This window comes from Betta splendens, chromosome 9 (genome assembly GCF_900634795.4).
Source record: "Betta splendens chromosome 9, fBetSpl5.4, whole genome shotgun sequence".
NCBI lineage: Eukaryota > Metazoa > Chordata > Actinopteri > Anabantiformes > Osphronemidae > Betta > Betta splendens.
Genome location: NC_040889.2, coordinates 23,441,002 through 23,458,380, shown reverse-complemented (window position 1 = coordinate 23,458,380; position 17,379 = coordinate 23,441,002). Strand labels below are relative to the sequence as shown.

At 42.4% G+C, this 17,379-nt stretch overlaps 3 protein-coding genes across 3 annotated transcripts; 2 read left to right on the top strand and 1 right to left on the bottom strand.

The window, feature by feature from the left end:
- Nucleotides 1-2,324: 2,324 nt before the first annotated feature.
- Nucleotides 2,325-6,545, bottom strand: tspan36 (tetraspanin 36). The gene is made up of 7 exons (XM_029161069.3): nt 6,276-6,545; nt 4,166-4,357; nt 3,967-4,041; nt 3,786-3,875; nt 3,391-3,540; nt 3,117-3,200; nt 2,325-3,001 (listed from the first exon to the last, which is right to left on the bottom strand). The coding sequence occupies exons 1-7, from the start codon at nt 6,333-6,335 to the stop codon at nt 2,921-2,923; spliced, it is 732 nt and encodes a 243-aa protein (XP_029016902.1). The 5' UTR covers nt 6,336-6,545; the 3' UTR covers nt 2,325-2,920.
- A 1,953-nt stretch (nt 6,546-8,498) lies between these two features.
- Nucleotides 8,499-9,328, top strand: LOC114861627 (protamine-like protein). The gene has a single exon (XM_029161070.1). The coding sequence runs from the start codon at nt 8,560-8,562 to the stop codon at nt 9,106-9,108; it is 549 nt and encodes a 182-aa protein (XP_029016903.1). The 5' UTR covers nt 8,499-8,559; the 3' UTR covers nt 9,109-9,328.
- A 3,485-nt stretch (nt 9,329-12,813) lies between these two features.
- On the top strand, nt 12,814-16,943 carry LOC129604610 (macrophage-expressed gene 1 protein-like). The gene is made up of 3 exons (XM_055511810.1): nt 12,814-12,906; nt 14,333-14,787; nt 14,890-16,943. Exons 2-3 carry the CDS (start codon nt 14,338-14,340, stop codon nt 16,552-16,554), a joined length of 2,115 nt encoding a protein of 704 aa, XP_055367785.1. The 5' UTR covers nt 12,814-12,906; nt 14,333-14,337; the 3' UTR covers nt 16,555-16,943.
- The last annotated feature ends 436 nt before the right edge of the window (nt 16,944-17,379 follow it).

The following is a 17,379-nucleotide window of genomic DNA, read 5'->3' as shown; positions in this document are numbered from 1 at the left end:
TTTCAGTCATTTTAGAAGATATGATAAGATAGATTATAAATAATAATAAATTAAAACAACAAAAGCAAATAAACTATGGCAATTAGAACTGAAATGATCTATAATGTAATATGGATAATACTCCAACACGTCTATATCGATGCTCATTTGGGACTTTGTTCTGTGTGTGTGTGCTCCAGCTCAGGCCCTGATGTCTGGCTGCCGTCTCTGATTAACTCTGATAGCATCTGACAAATGGAGACATCACAGTGTCAGTGGTGGGTGGCTATTTACAGAAACGCACCCGTTGTCCCTGCTGCTGATAATCTGGGCTCATTAGATCTATACTACCCCATAATAAGATGAGGGGACTTGTACCAGTGTGCTAGTAATATTACTAGATGCAAAGTAGGCAATTATATCTTATCTAAACTATCCAAATATTCATTATCATCTTCACTGTCAAATTAAAACCAGTAATGGTAGTAATCTAAAATAATACATCAAACTGCCCCAATATTAAGAAATGCTTCAGAGGAATGATGGACAGCTTCGGACAGGGTTTCTACAGAGTCACACAAACACTGCCTGCCTCGCTGTCCATCAGCGTTCAGCCCACAGCGAGCAGCAACATTGTGTGTGTCCTCCTCAGATTACCTCTCTCCAACAGATCCCTGCCTAAGTAGGAAGGGAAATAAATAAATTAGAGGTCAGGCTGAAATTTCCCTGTGACAACATCTGGCTTAGTCGGTTCGCTCGCTGCGCTTGTGATGAATGTTTTTCCACATAGACGATGGCCCAAAGGGGAGCGAGGAAGGGGCCACATCTGTAGGTGTGCAACGATGGCTCACACAGGAATAGATGGGCACAAACAGCCCCTACCCCTGCGAATTCAAGGCTTTTCAGTTCATTATTTATAAATTAAAGGTAGCGCATCTGACTCACATCCTGTTTTAGAGTGCTCACAATAACAAGGTCATAGAATATTTGAAAGTGAATTAGCTTTTAGAAATAGAAGGTACATAGACTGGCTACTGTGGGGAAAGAAATGTCATATTCTGATTCTTGTCTTATAAAAGTTGGGATATGTGTGAGCATAGAAATGGAAACTTCCCCAATAAGTCTACAAAAATAAACGATCACTACCTCCTTCACACAAGAGGACCTTTCACGTTGATAAGACTGTATGGGGCAGTATAATATTCAACAAGCATTATCTTCCTTTTTGCAGCACCTGATATCAAGGGCTGACAGTTGACATGAGCTGGAGGCACAGATGGGTGGTCTGGTTGGAGATATACATATGCAAACTAACTTTAAATGTAACATGTGGATAAAGATATACAGAGGTGAGGCAAGAAACAAACACAGATGAACCAACATGACAGTAAAAGAGGGAGAGCAGGGGTTTAGCGATGGGGGGGGGCTCACAGGGTCATCTAGCTGCGCTCTCGCTAAAAGGACGCGGCTGTCTAAATGTCAACACAGCCTGGAGCTGGAAAGATACCCGGTCACCAGACGGGAGACGCGGGGGCAGCGGGGCTCGCATCAGCAGACACCAACTACGCAGAGATGGAGAATCACAAGACGAACAACACAAGGAAAAGCCAACCCAGGCTAATAGGTGTGAAAATGACTTTCTGTCGCTCATAGAACGTCTGTGAACTACATGTATGATGCTGGATCCATGTTGGTTTTATACACAAGTACAACAACAGACTGACACATGTAGGAGTCCTACTGTTGTATTCTACCAGCTCTGTGCACATTGGAGATGCCTTTGGGCCCATTCAGAGCTCTGCAGCACCACCTGCAGGACGCTCTTCGTTATCACAACACAACTTAACCTATAATACATTTATTAGAGGGCTTTGTTAATTAAAATAAAAGTAAGGTTGTTACCCATAAAAGTCAAATAATTTATTTAATTAGGGTTTATTTGGATTTATTTGGATTCAGTTGATCAGTTTTACCTGCGGCCTCATTAATGACCGAGCTCTTTAATTGGTGATGACTGACGACTACAACAGCCCTGGACACGAGTTCACGCTGTCCGTCTATCTGCATGAGGCTCATGTAAGGCGAAGGCTCCCATCGTCTGTGCTGAGTGCAATAAGGGCCTCTTTATCAGCGGCCTCATGATGCGCCCAAGGCTGATAACAAACGCGGGTCAATTAATCTGAACGCAACAGTGGCCTGTTCTAAAACAACCCGACGTTGGAAAACAAGGCACGAAGGTGATTCGGCACCAAGTTAGTCCACTTTCTAAAGAACACACGCAGGCTGATCCAATGTTAATTACTGGTGACTAAGAAAGCAAAGAAAGGACATAACCACACTCAAAGTGAAATTAATGAGAAATACTGTTTTAATTAGAAATACAATAAACACAGCTAATGTTGAACTATGCCAAATTTCTTCAGTTACTTCATCAAATACAGTTCACCAACTATAAAATTACATATATTGTCTTCATTCTGTTTACATTGCAACCCTAAATAAGGCAGTCAGTAGCTATACTTGTGTTCACAATCACAGAAACCTTAAAATATAGTTTGAACTGCTTCGTTACAGTAGATTGCACAGAATAATGTCCTTGAAATATTATCTACACGCTGCCGCAGAGCTTAACAAGTGATGTCAGAGGAGCTGCTGGGGTTTAAAGGCCAGTGCTAGTTGGCAGGTTGCTCCGGTGGGGAAAGCATCTCAAGTGAACATCCTTTAGTTGGTTTAGGACCAAATATAAGCGGTCGGTAGCTCAAGGGGGAAGTTACGATAGGTCAAGGCTGAAAACCACACTCAGTGAAATCGTTTAACACGCTCAGAGGAAAACGTATGTCGGTCGTCTGTACAAGCTGCATCTGCACACGCTCGATATCCAGCGGTCAGAAAACCCAGTGGAGCAAAGTGGGGAAAGTGCTGAGGGGCTTCAGGCGGCGTCTCAGGCGTACAGCGGCTGGTAGCCCGTCCTCCTGCTGCCATTTCGACAGCTGATCACGCACACGCTCAGCATCGCGAAGAACTGCGGCACAAAACACAGAGGTGAATGAGCTCCGAGGTACGACATGAGCCGGAACAGCGCCGTCAAATCTGGTTTGGGCTAATTTACTTTGGATGATAGCTGCACTGGTAATTACCTTGATTATGGCAAAGCCCAGAACGACCAGCATGGCGTAGCCCAGCACATTCTGTATGAGGCTCAGCAGCTTGGCCTCACAGCCCTGCAACACATGCAGACGTCCAGTCAGCACGCAAGCGGCGGAGAGAGACTTTGCTGTGCGATTTGATTTTATGGGTCATAAACTCATTAAAAGAACACTAAGCAAACAAAACACACCGTATTTATGGGTACAATAAAAACACGTGAATGAGCTTTGTGTGTCAACATGAGCGCGTTTCTGTGCGACACACCTCCAGGTTCAGCAGATCCAGTTGATCGAGTTTCCCCGTGCAGCCCCCGGTGGTGTTTTTACAGCAGGACTGAGGCACCGTGTTGTTGTGGGTGGCGAACCACGTGGTGTTGAACCAGCTGGTGTAGTTTTTAACGCCGCAGCAATGCAACTGCACAGAGAGTTTATTAGAAAGTATGTCATTAAAAACGGAACGCAATCAGTTAACGTGTCCCGTTTAAAGAGGCGAAAAATCATCTCATTCAGACACGTACGCAAACATAGACAGAGGGTGGAAAAAAAAAAAAAACGGGAAATGAAAGTGGGCAAACCAAGAGAAGAAGAATTCAACAAAAGCAGAAGCAGATGAAAAGAATGAAAACACATCTGTTTGTGTCGCTAGAATGTGAAGCCAACCTGGGTCTGAAGAGCGTCGACAGGTTCGCTGCTCTGTCCATCGTACTTGGAGAAGACCTCATTCATGGACACATCCAGTCCTGATTTTATCTGGACAGAAAGAAGGAAAAACTATAATATAAACACACCAGGATCTAAGGTTCCCAGAAACACCAGAAAAGGCCACGTATCCGTGCCTTACCTTTCCTTGGTAGATGATGCTAAACACCAGAGCAGCCACTTCTGCTGCGAAGATCACAAAGATGACCACAAAGAACTGGAGACGGAAAAAAAAAGAGTGGTGGCAAAAAGACTGTGAGTAAAACAAGTAAAGAACAGAGAAGAGAAAAACAACAAATGTGAGGTTTCTGCATGTGGAGAGTGAGACAAGCACGACTTACGAAGCTGAGGCCGAGCTTGGACTCGCGCAGGGTGGCGCAGCATCCCAGCAGCCCGAGGCAGAACATCACCACGCTGATGCCGATGATGATGATGGCCGGCGTCAGGGCGTACCGGTTCTGGATCACGCCGTCGAAGCTGTCATAGCTCCTGATCACGTAGGCGCCGACGTAGGCCAACGCGGCTCCAGCAGCCTGAGGGGAGGACGGGCAACCGTGACGGATCCGTCACAGGCGGGCGAGTGATCAGCAGCGGATCGCTGCGCTAAAATAAATTATCTGCAGAGATCTACCAGCTACAACGAGACATTGGATTTCCCTTTTTTCACACTGTCCTTGAACTGGTCATTCCCATGTATTAGACAGAATTCACGACTAAAGTGAGATCAACTCTGAAAATAAAAGGGACGTGTGAAGTTTTTCTTTTCCGGCTGAGTCAGTTGCAGACATCACACGTAGTGATTGCACCTTAGTCATGCTTCAGTAGTGACCTCATCAGTCATAAGACTGTGTGTGTGTGTGTGTGTGTGTGTGTACAGTAAGAGCCTTTTTCTAGATTAAAGTCAGTGAATAGAAGGAATTATGATAAAATGACAATGACTGTGTTTAACAGAAATCAGTTTCGTCCACTAGTCACTGTCAGTTTTACTTCCTCTTTAATAGAAGCGTACAGGTTTGCTCATATTTAAGAAAACCTATTTTGTGTCACCTAGTGGTCCTTCCTCGTGACTCTCTCCTCCTCATCACTCCACAGTCACGGGATCCCTGTGGGGCAGCCCCTCCACAGCCCCCTACTCTACCCCAGCGCTTGGCCCTAAGCTTCCCAGAAACTCTGATCTTGTGCCTTAGAAGCAGCACAAAGAGGCTTACACAAGCACGGAGCTACCGCTGAGGAATGTGAAAAATCTCCAGGGAGATGTTTCTTGATCTGAGGGGATGATTTTAGTGAGCTCGCGTGTGAGAAATGTTCTTGCACTAATCTGGTTCTCAGGGGTTTAGGGGCAGATATCAGCACGTAGGAAGGAAGCAGGTCGGCTTTAATAATACAGGCTCAATAAAATGGAAGCTTTATGTTTTTACCAAATAAACCATTAAATACATTACGCACTGTGTTTTGCTGTGTTTTGCTCAAGATTTGCTCAATCAAATGAATATTCAGACGTTTTTCAATAAATTCACTACATTTTCTTAGACTAAAACAAAACTCCTTCTCCATAAATCCCAGAATCACGTAATATTTTGGTTATCTGAAAGTCCACAGTTTGATAATCTAGTACACACACAGTGGTTTAAGACTTCAGACTGTGTTGTTCAGAGGAGAAATCACAGACGCGCAGTTTCAGTCGTTATATTGTGTTTGTTTAGTTTGTGTTTGGCTACATTAGGTTTGCCCTCGTTCTTTATAACAGCAGACAGGATTGAGAAAAAAAAACTGAACTGCATCTGTTGAATCCAGATGAGTGTAATCTGCAATAATGCCACAAACTCATGATTCTAAGTCACAGAACTTAATGGGGAAACGAAAACACATCAAGTTGGGACGAATTGAGGAAATAAAATGTGGATGTGGGCATTTGTTTACAGAATAAACACGACCAGAAAAACGCGTTTCATTAAACGAGCCCATCCACAGTTCAGTGAGTGGAGCGTGCAGTTCAGCTGAAAGACGCGAGTCATGGTGAACTAAACACGCGAAAAGTCCAAGTCTTGACTCGGTAATGAGCTGAGTCACGGTTCTCTGGAAGGACACAGGTGGACCCTGCAGGGAAACGATGCCGCTCTGACGGCCTTTGTGTGATCGTTTGGCTTCAGGTTAATTATTACCTAGGCAGATGTGCGCTATCTCAGCCACAGCAACAACGGGGAAGTACAGAAACCGCGCGACGCAAATCTGGGCCAGGGTTCAATTTCACATCTCTGACTCGCTTCTCTGTCAAACGAGCGGGTCCAAACACAATAAACGGTACAAATCCCGCTGGCTTCTAAAAAATAAAACCTAATACCGGTGCCGAACGTGCTTCAATTCCTCCCCCGCTGTTAATTAACTCAAATCTCCGCAGGTGTACACACACACACACACACACACACACACACACACACCACCGCGACTTACCCAAAAAATCAAGCTGAGGAAGAGCAGGACGGTCTTGGACGTGACGATGCCGCAGTCCATGTCGTCTGACGCAGCCGAGAGGATGAGAGCGACTGTGAGGCGGCGACGCGTCAAGTTTTATTGCGGAGAACACGCCGATAGAAGCTCGTCGGGTCACAAGTTTTCCGTCCGTCTGACTGCAGCGGTCACATGCTTCGGGGAGGAGAGCGAGCTGCCTTCCGGGGTCGCAGGGAAGCTGCATCACACCATCAGCTCCAGCGCGAAGCGCAAAGTAAAAGCTGCGCAAACAAACCTCCACCTGCAAAAAGCGGCAGAGTCACGTGACCGCGATGGTTTGAGCGGAGACCCAACAAAGCGCTTTCACTGTTGGAACTAATTGTTTACACACACATTACGAGCATTTATGAAGATATAAGGGGCCATGGGACGATAAAGCTCATTATTTTGCATCCTCTGTGTTTCTAGCGGAAGTGACAGAAATGATTCTGCCCTGCGGGGCTGGAATGAATCTTCTTATTAACACCATTTATCTGTCGAAGTGAATGTCTCGCTTGGATCGCATAGATCTACATTAGAAATGAGTTATCTTCATCCACTGACACATTTGATTCAGGATATTTGACACTGGTAACGAAGACTCCGCATGTAAATGATCTCATTTACCCTATATGGATATTAAGTCAGAACCATCAGCTATAGATTTACTTTAATTACGTCACATGTCTTTTACATGATGATCAGAGCTGTCACCGCTGAGAGGTCATCTAAAACCAGATGTGCATTTTTATTGAACCTAATGATATTCAGTTGAGTGTAAAAGTGTGTGCTGCCGCCTTGGCATGAAACAGGAGGAGGCGCTATCTGCGCACCGCAGAAGGCAACCTGCCCCTCACACTCTAGCGCTAACTGTATCTCGTATTAGTAAACAGAAAAACAAAGGGAAAGGCGCAAACATGTACATTCTACATGATTAACACACTTTATACAAGTGTCATCATACCTTATCATCTCCACTTTAAAACTGATATCAAGGAACAGCTTAACTTTGATATGTGGTCACATTTTAAGCTTTTATACTTTAACATCAATATAATATGATACTGTTTGAAGTTACAAAAAGATATTATTCTGATTTTGTGAAAGATTTCTTATTAATAATGCTTGTTAATACAATAAATTGTTGTTTATGTATTTATGACTCTATGTTGTCAAATTCAAGAATAACAGATATTTTTCGGTTCCATTGAAGTATGAGTGTAAATATTGAAGCTTAATATTATTGATAACATTTAAAATTTAGCAAAACAGACCAAACACATTTTAAAACACATATTTATTAGATTTTTTATTGTGTCATGCTCCAGGTAAGGTGATTAAAGCTGTAGTGAAATCACAGCCTTACAAATAATATGAAATGAATATTTTTTAAAAAGCTCACACGTGTAAATTGATTCTTCACTGCTCATTTTCATGGTCATAAGTTCAAAAAGACCCGGGAAATGAATCATAAATTCGTTTCTCTGTCTGCCCCTGTTTATAGGCTGATAAGTCTCGTTCTGGCTGAGGTCCACCTCCCTCCACACAGCAGTCATACTGTACTATATAATACTTGACCACATCACATGAAACAACATAAAACTACTCTCACTGTTTTCTCTTTGGCGTATGTCACATCATGCTTTCATTAAAACTGTCCTGGCTTTTGTATTGCAGAAATATATCCTGGTTGATGTGACTATGAGGGATATGTATGACAGGTGTGTTTCTTTGGTCATCAATAAATGAATTTATTTGGCCAAATTTGATGAAGCAATGCTCACTTTGGAGCCAGTACATCAGTTACTTCATTATTTGAGCTCACTCTGTCATTGAACTTCATATGTAATCGTTTTCTCTTAAATAACTTTGTTACAATCACCGAAACACGCATCTAAAAAACACTTTACAGCCACCAGCTGGAAATGGGGCCACAAATATGGCATCATTTTTCAAAGATGCCAGTTGAAAATACAGAGGTATACAGTTTAGATTACGCTGGTTACAGCGGTGTGTCTCTTCTATTCATATCCGGAGTTTTACGCTGGAATTTTACCGCATAATCCAGATGGAGAAAACACAAACTCTGATGTGTGAGGGGGAGAAAAGGGCGCGCGCGCTGTGGCGGCGGAGTTTCACTCACCACGGTTCTCATCCAGGCTTGATAAAGCGTCATCCTGTCAAGGGGGCACGCGCAGATATCACTCTGTCCCTTTACTCTGTGTCCTGAACGCGCAGACGCATTACAATGTCCTCTGCTGTGGCTGCTTTGCCTCCGGCGACTCCCGCAAAAGCCCCCAAGAGGAGATCCAAGTCTCCGAGGAGGAAGACGGGCCCCACGGTGTCGGACCGGATCCTGAAGGCCGTGTCCGCGTCCAAGGAGCGCGGCGGCGTCTCCCTGGTCGCCCTGAAGAAAGCGCTGAAGGTGGGAGGATACGACGTGGTGAAGAACAACGCAAGAATCCTCGTCGCCGTCAGACGCCTGGTGGCAAACAAGGCACTGGTCCAGGTCAAGGGCACCGGGGCGTCGGGCTCTTTTAAGGTGAACAAGAAGCCCCCCACACCTCGGAAGAAGAGGGTGGTGAAGAAGAAGCCAGGGGCAAAGAAGGCCAAGAAGGCGGCCGTGGGGGCCAGTCCAGCAGCCAAGAAGTCCCCCAAGAAGAAGAGGAGGGCCAAGAGTCCCACGAAAGCCAAGAGGCCGGCTGCGGCCAAGAAGCCCAGGAAGCCGAAGAGCCCCAGAAAGGTCAAACGCAAGGTCACCAAGTCCACCAGGACCCGAGCTGCAGCCAAGAAGTGACCGCTCCTCAGTGAACACTAAATGAGGCCCACACGCCTGTTCTGGCCGCGTTTAACCCTGTGTGGACTAAATATTTGCATTCATTTCAATGATTCATTTCAACTTGACTTCGCTAGTGCTATTTCACTGTTTCTATAACAGATAATAACGATGTTTTCCCCTAATTATCATATTCTGCCTGGGTTGTTGGAAATAATAAACCTATTTTTATTTAAACAGCGTCTCGTATTTCAACTCTGTGTTGAGGTAAATCTATTTTATTTATTCAATTTTAAATCTACATCATTACAGAACTCTACGAACAGAGGCAGTTAATATTTAACACGTATTTTAAAATAAAATAGCAAATAAAATCAAATAAATTATCGAAATATTTTAAAATTTCAGGAGAATAATTTGCCTTAAAGATATGAAAAGTTTGAACTTCATTATAACTTCGTTTGGCCCGTGTTCCTTCAATATCATTAAATGTTACACAATAAGAGGATTATGGAGATGCGCTTTTTACGCAGCGCACCAATGGATTCATTCTGCGTCCTCAACAAAAGTGTCATACTGTTTTACCTTGCGTAAAACAGCCTGACAGCCTTGAATCATACGATGACATTCTGACGGCTTTACAGTCAAAGGTTACCATCTACTGGTCAGATTCGGTGTTACATAAAAATGAGGCGTTATGCAGAGGTTTACGGTCCTCACGCGCGGTGATGAGTCTTATGTTGCAAATTCTCCCTATCTATATCCTCGATATCATGAACACCAATGGTTCCTCTAAGTACTGGGCTCCTGTGTTGTTGATTTTTGATTAACTCATAGTGTTGAATTCAATGTAAAAATTAAGCATAAACGTCCTAATTGACAAAATGTGCATGGTTTTATTTGCTGGCAACTTGTATACAGCCAATGAGCATGTCTACCTAAATTTGGGTGCACGCTAAGTTTTCGTGGGCCAAGGCTTGAAGCCCAACATTGTCAACTGCAGTGACTTCCATTTGTTAAGGTGCAACAAACCCTCTCCAATCCTCCATCGTCCTCGCTGCTTCATCTCCTGCTCACCTAAAGCTCACCATTTGCTATCTACATTAAACCACTTTATCTTCATAAGGGTCGTGGGGGTCCAGGTGCCTGTCCCAGGTGTTTTGGGTGAGAGGCAAATGGAGAGGAATTTAAGGTGAATGGTTAACTCCTAAGCAATAATTCTTCAGCTACGCCTTAAATTCCAAACTGACAATACTTAAAATGCATGTGACACAAGCGACAATAGACCATGAGATCATGTGAAAATGCAGCCACACCTTTCCAGAGTTGATGTTTACTTGGCAATGCATAGATTCAGTAAGGTGAACCGTTTTGTTTTTACAACAAAGGTTACACAACAGCAATAGTCAGTTTCGTTTTGAAGTATTTATATAGCACCAACTCATGACTCGTCTCAGGATATTGCCATAGGCTCAGTAGGTATATAAATAAAACCCAGAAACAGACCATTACAATAATCCACGGTGGAAATTGAACAAAGTTAAAGTCTTTACATTTTCTTTTTATGCCCAGCTGACAAAGTGAGTCCAGTCAAATAAGACTTTAATGTGATGTTCAAAACAAAAAAAACTGAATAAAGAGCATTTATTTATAAAACGCATATAGTGGAGAAGTTCAAATGGTCACTGTTAGATGTGTGTACAGTATGTGAGAGTTAGAAAATAGAAAACATGCCCAATTAAATAGGCAGTGTTTCATATAACGTTTTTTCATTTAGGCGTATTTGCAGAGGTGGAACTTGCTTACTAGTTCCCCAGTGAGCTTCATGTGACAGGTTGCAAAAACATGCCACATGTCACGAACAGCAAGGTAGAGGACCCACACACAGCTCAGACAAGGCAGAGAGTTCAGAGGCATTAATCAGAATCTTCGTCACAAACAAGCGAGGATCGGTACACAGTATAGCATTGGCTAAGGTACAGGTGAGGCTCAGGCAAATGGAGGTTAGGAACAGATGGGAGTCAAAAACACAAGGCAGCAAGATCAAGGTGCAGGGTTCTGGACAAAAAGAAGGCGAGGCCTGGACAAGAACAGAGGTCATACAACGAAGTGACTGCTGGCACCTGGTATAGAAACACAGACAATTTGCTGGTTTGTGTGAATGCTGGTGATGCAGACAGGCAGGATGAGAACAGGGATAACAAAATAAAACCGGAACTAGAACTAAAACATAACTAAGAAGCAGGATCCATGACACCACATATGCAGCTACAGTATGTACTATTATAAGAATAGTTGTTATATCAACATCTCATGTTCATCAGGGCAAAAAGCTTGTTTTGTCTCCAAACAGATAGAAAATGTGTGTGCTGTGCAATGTTAAGACATTTATTGTGTAACAGCCAGTCTTTCCTGAATCCTCTGTGATCGTTTATCACTCTGCCACAGAGAGCGCACGCTCTAACAGAGGTAACATAAACCAAGGCATTGACAGGGACAGCTAACAGGATGTCACCCGGGTAAAACAACAACTCGGAAGTCGGTCATCAGTTAACATGGTCACTCTTTCATATGGAACGCCAGTTTACGTTACTTACCTGATTCAGCAATAGAGTAATCTGTGGATGAAGCACTTGGTTTACATTACATAATCCAACAGGTAGGTAGGTAACAGACGCTTCCTCCACAAATTAGTCTGGCGCTAACAGCTGGCTAACTTTATGGCAACGTGAACACAGCATCTTGCTGGTTGTACTGGTTTCAGACAGGTACAGACACTGGTCAAGTCAACTGTATGCTCATTAAATCTATTATTGTAATCCAGCAGAGCTCAATGAAATTAAAATAAGGGAGAAAGAAGCTTTCAGTAAACAGATATTGGCTTAAACACTTTGTGGCGACATAAAACCAGCATGCTGCTGGTTCTACTGGTCTTAGGCAGGAACAGACAATGATCAGATGCATTGAATATTTATTATATCTTTAAATATAACAAAGCAGAGCTCAATGTATTTAAAATAAAGCAGAATTAAGCGTCTTATCAAAAGCTTTGGCTCTAATAATCATGTTTTGGCAACATGAAAGCATCTTACTGGTTTAACTGGTAGCATACAGATATTAAAAGTGGTAAAACAACTCGGTGGTCACTCGTGCAGTTTCAATCAGACACAAAATGAGGAAGAACAAACATGTTGCAGCAATATTGGGTCGTAGATCTGAGTCCTAGCGTCATGTCATAGAGTTAAGCAGTCACGAACGCTTTAAAGAGATTTACGATGATTTTCCATACCTGTGAATCCCATATGCGTGGTCGCGGGGCCTACGCCAGCTGGCTATGGGCGAGAGGCGGGGTACACCCTGGACAGGTCGCCAGCCCATCGCAGGGCAACACACAGACAGACAATGGAGAGAAGCCAATCAACCTAATGCACGTCTTTGAATAACCCACACATTATGTCTTATTATTATGGAATTAACTTTTTGCAGTTAGTTAAAAAAATGTTAACCTACCTTATTATTTGACTTTGTTATAGTTTTAAACACAGAGTAGACTTTCAAATACATTGTTTTGCTTGTGTAGGAACTACTGTGGGGGTAATCCTTGGATCTTAAACTAAACTAAAGAATTTGTGGTCATACTTCTTTCGGTTTTTCCGGTTTAGCGGTTTTACAGGCTAAAAGCCAGACACGAGTTTGTGTACTTCTATCCCTCTGCTTGATTCTGCTGACAAACTGAACTACTAACAAACATGACAGGGTTTGAATGGTTTCAGCTGATCATTTTTGGCATCATCATTCAGCAAATTTAAAGCTCTGTGGGTAAATACTGCCTTGATAAGTTATTCTATATACTAAACTTCATATATATCTGTTACATTTTACATTCCTATACAGATACAATTAACTTGCACATTATGACCTATTACTGTGGAATTAATTTTGAGAGTTGGTTAAAACAGATTAACCTTATTAATTATTTGACTAATATTTGATGAACATGAAGTACACTTTCAAATACTTTGTTTTGCTTGTGTAGTGCCTGTGCTTTGTGGTTTGGTGTTCCTTGAAGCCTCTATTTACTACTTGAACTAAACAAAAAAATTTAAGGCTTCTACTTCTTGTTTTTCCAGTTCCACAGTTTTACAGTACTTCTACACTAACTCTCTGCTAGTATGATTCTTAAAGGCAAAACTCTTTTAGCAAACAGGTTTATTTGTGCGATGTGTTAGACATTGTTTGTATTACAGAAAACAACATAAATTCAAATTTTACACGGAGGCAGTACTTTGAATCACAAGATGCATCTATTTAAATAACCTAAAGTACATACTGTGGCGTAAATAACATCACATAAAGACTAGAAACACACAACATGAATGCTACTGTACCAGCTGCTGAACAAGAATTGCCTGTTTGTTTTTTTTTATCCAAAATTAGTGTCAATTTGTGGAAGTTTAATCAACAAAGAAATGAACTGATCGGGAGGGCTGGTTCTGTTCTGGGGGTGGAGCTGGACCCCTTACATGCTGTAGCTGAGAGGAGGATGCTGGTCAAACTAATAATTAGATGTAATTAGACAATATTAACCTCCAACTGTAACAGCGATCAAAGTGTGGAAAATAATTTCGTTGAATCTTGAATCTTGAATAGATGGTTTTAGACTTTTAACACTTTTACCACATTTTACCACTTTATTTAGCATTGATCCACAAATGCCATATTATCAGCTCCAATAAAAACAGGCAAGGCTGTTAATGTGATTTTGTGCTGTGGGTCATGACCTGTTCCATTAGTGTCTAATTTTTGGGGAATGCAAAAGTTTAATCCAATTTACTATTTGCAACACCACTTGTTTAATTTTCATCTTGAGATGTAATAATATTAAAAAGATCCATTTTAAATCTTAACCATGTGTAACTCAAATGTGACCTCCCTTGTGGAGGAATAAACATTAAAACAAGAACAGAAGAAATAATAAGTAATGAAAGTTAATTTAACAATAATACTGTAAACACAACCAGTTAGTGTTCTATAAATGTTTTCAGTCAACATCTTTATAGCTGTAGTACAGTATACAATATGGGTTGGGAATGAAGAGATAGGTATATTGTATAATGAAAGTAAAATCACTTTGACTATATCTGCTGCTGTACGAGATCTTCCAGTTTGTTTCAAAAGCCACTAAATGGGAGGAGAAACGTTGCCTGAGCCTTTAGTTAGCTGTGCTATCATTGTGTTTTACCAGTCACCATGAAGTCAGCAGCGGTCCTCCTGGCTCTCTCTCTCCTCCACACCTGCTCTCCTGTTCCCGTCAGACGTCCACCAAACTGGCTCAGACAATGTCGAGCCTCCACCAACCTCTCCATCACGGCACTGGAGGTGCTGCCAGGTGGAGGTTGGGACAACCTCCGGAACATGGACATGGGTCGGGTCATGAATCTCAGCTACTTTCAGTGCCAGACCACTGAAGACGGACTCTATCTCATCCCAGACGAAGTGTTTGTCATCCCCCAAAAGGAGACGGGTGTGGAGACCAGTTCAGAGATCATCAGCTCCTGGCTGGAGCAGAAAAGCTCCACATCTGAGACCATTAACGCAGACGTTTCTTTCCTATCTGTGCTGAATGCAAAATTTTCTACTGAGAACCAGAGAATGAAAACCCACCAGGTCAAAGACTCAGCAAAAACAGCCAGAGTGCAGGTATGATTTCATTGTTTTTATTTCATACAATATGTTATTTTGGGACATTTTATAAAAATATTAATATGAGAACGTTATTAATGTTAAGTTTTTCATCAAAAGGTTCGTAACTTCATCTACACAGTCAAGGCTTATCCAGACTTTGCTCTGGACGAACGTTTTGCTCAACAAGCCAAGGAAATCGCTGATGCAATAGAAAACAACCAGACGAGGAACGCTGACTATCTCTCAGAGAGGATGGTTCTAGATTATGGAACACACGTGATCACTAGTGTTGATGCAGGAGCCGCTTTAGTGGAGGACGACTACCTTAGTTCTTCATATGTCTCAGACAGTGTGTCAGACCAGACCACCATCAAAGCACAAGCTGGTTTGAACTTTTTTGACAAACTCAAGTTTGACATCAGCAGTCAAAGTACCCAACAGAGCTTCATTAACCAAACCTATCAAACCAACCTTCACTACTCTTTAATGCAAAGTCATGGAGGCACACCTTTCTATCCTGGCATCACTCTGCAGAAGTGGCAGGAAAGTATCAGAAACAACCTGGTTGCTATCGATCGGTCTGGATTCCCACTTCACTACTTCATAAACATCAACACCTTACCTGATCTACCTCAACCCACAGTTGAGAAAGTTTCTCTGAGAGTCAGTCAGGCCATAGAGCAATACTATAAAATCAACACCCGTCCTGGCTGTGTAGACGTCATCTCCACGAACTTCAACTTTCAGGCCAACGTTGATGATAGTTCCTGCAAAGGTCCTGACACAAACCTCACCTTTGGTGGCATCTACCAAGAATGTATTAGGATCAGTCCATATGCTGGTCCACTATGTGATGCTCTGGCCCAGAAAAACCCAGACACAGGTGACTTCTCTTGTCGTTCACCTTATAACGCCACTCTACTGAGATCAGAACTTAGACAGGAGGGTTTCCACAAGTATGAGTGTTATGACCAGGAATATAGTTGTGGGTTTTTTGATCTTTTTACCTGTCATCAGCAAGTGTGTGAGAACAACTACTATGTTCGCTCTGCCCAAATCAACACTTACTGGTGCTTTGACAGTGGAATTGCTCCAAACAACTCAGGGTATTTGTTTGGAGGGATATATAGCCAGTCTCTCCTAAATCCCCTCAGCAATGCTACAAGATGCCCCCCAAGCTTTATTCCATTAAAGTTTCTCTCTGATGGCCAGTTCATTTGTGTGAGCAATGACTATGAAATCGGCACCGTGCATGCAGCAAAATTTGGAGGCCTCTTCAGCTGCGAGTCCACCAACCCACTGGCAGGGTTTCAACGTCGCTGCCCTCTCACCTTTAGTCAGCACCTTGCTACCGTGAGCGACGGCTGTGAAATCCTTTACTGCGTCCTTTCAGATAGGTTCAAGAGTGAACAGCTGCAGCCAATCCGTCTGCCCCCATTTACTAAACCTCCACTTATTAGCATGCACGCCACCAAAACAGTGTTGGTGATGACAGAGGGAGAGCAGAGCTGGGTCAGAGTGGGGAAGACCAACAATTGGAAACTGGCCAAACCAGACGAAATCAAGGCGATTGTAGAAAAGCTTAATCCAGAACTGAATGTGATGTCCAGTGGAGAGAAGGCAGGAGTCGCCTTTGGGGTGATTGGCACGTTGGCGCTGGTGGTCATAGTGGCGGTCCTGATGAAGAGACCGGGCAGACTTCCTTGGATTAGAAGAGCTAGAGGCTATGAGGAAATACGTGGTGAGGTTGAATCTAATGATGCAGTCTGTAATCTAGAATAACAGACATAACTGACCCAGGAATACAGGCTTTACCTTTCTGACTTTTGTTTTATTATTTCAGAAATATGATTATTGGGATGTATTTCTTCCTTTATTTGTCTGTCAAATTGTAAAGTTTTAATCCTTATTTCTTCAATCACAAGACAGAAGTGGTTTCAGCTTTTCCCTTCTGATGTCACAAACCTCAACATAATGAAGTTAATAAAAAATATGAATGATTTAAAATGTTAAGTGATTTAAACTGTAATTGATTAAAAATGTATTGTGTTTTCTTCTTTTACACTATTCCAATGTTGAATGTGACCATTATGCTTTCAACGTAGAATTTAAGAACTAATAAAAATCTTAATAAATAAGAAATAGTGGACTTATGTCTATATGGCCATACTAGGTTTGGTTTGCCTTTGTTCCTGTATGTAAAAACACCATTATCCAATAAATACACACAGCACACAGAGCACACAGAGATTCTCTCTTGACTGACCTAATGTTAGTGATTACATCCACCGTCAGCTTTTGCTATATTAGTCCTGTGTAGAAGTGTAAGGTTATAAATTAGAAAGTGAAGTAGTAGCACATCACTCATAATCTAATAGAAAATATTAAAGTTTATTTGAAGTATTTTTAGGCGTACAGGGAAGTAAATAAAGGAAATTCACTTTCTATTTGTTTGCTGCATTTGACCCATCCCCTTTGGAGGGAGCAGTGAGCTACCACTCAAGAACAATCCTGATGTCAAGGAAGGCGATTGAATCACAGACCTTTTCCTTCCGAGGCCAACGCTCTACCAACTGAGCTACAGGCCACCCAAAATAAGTGTTGGGT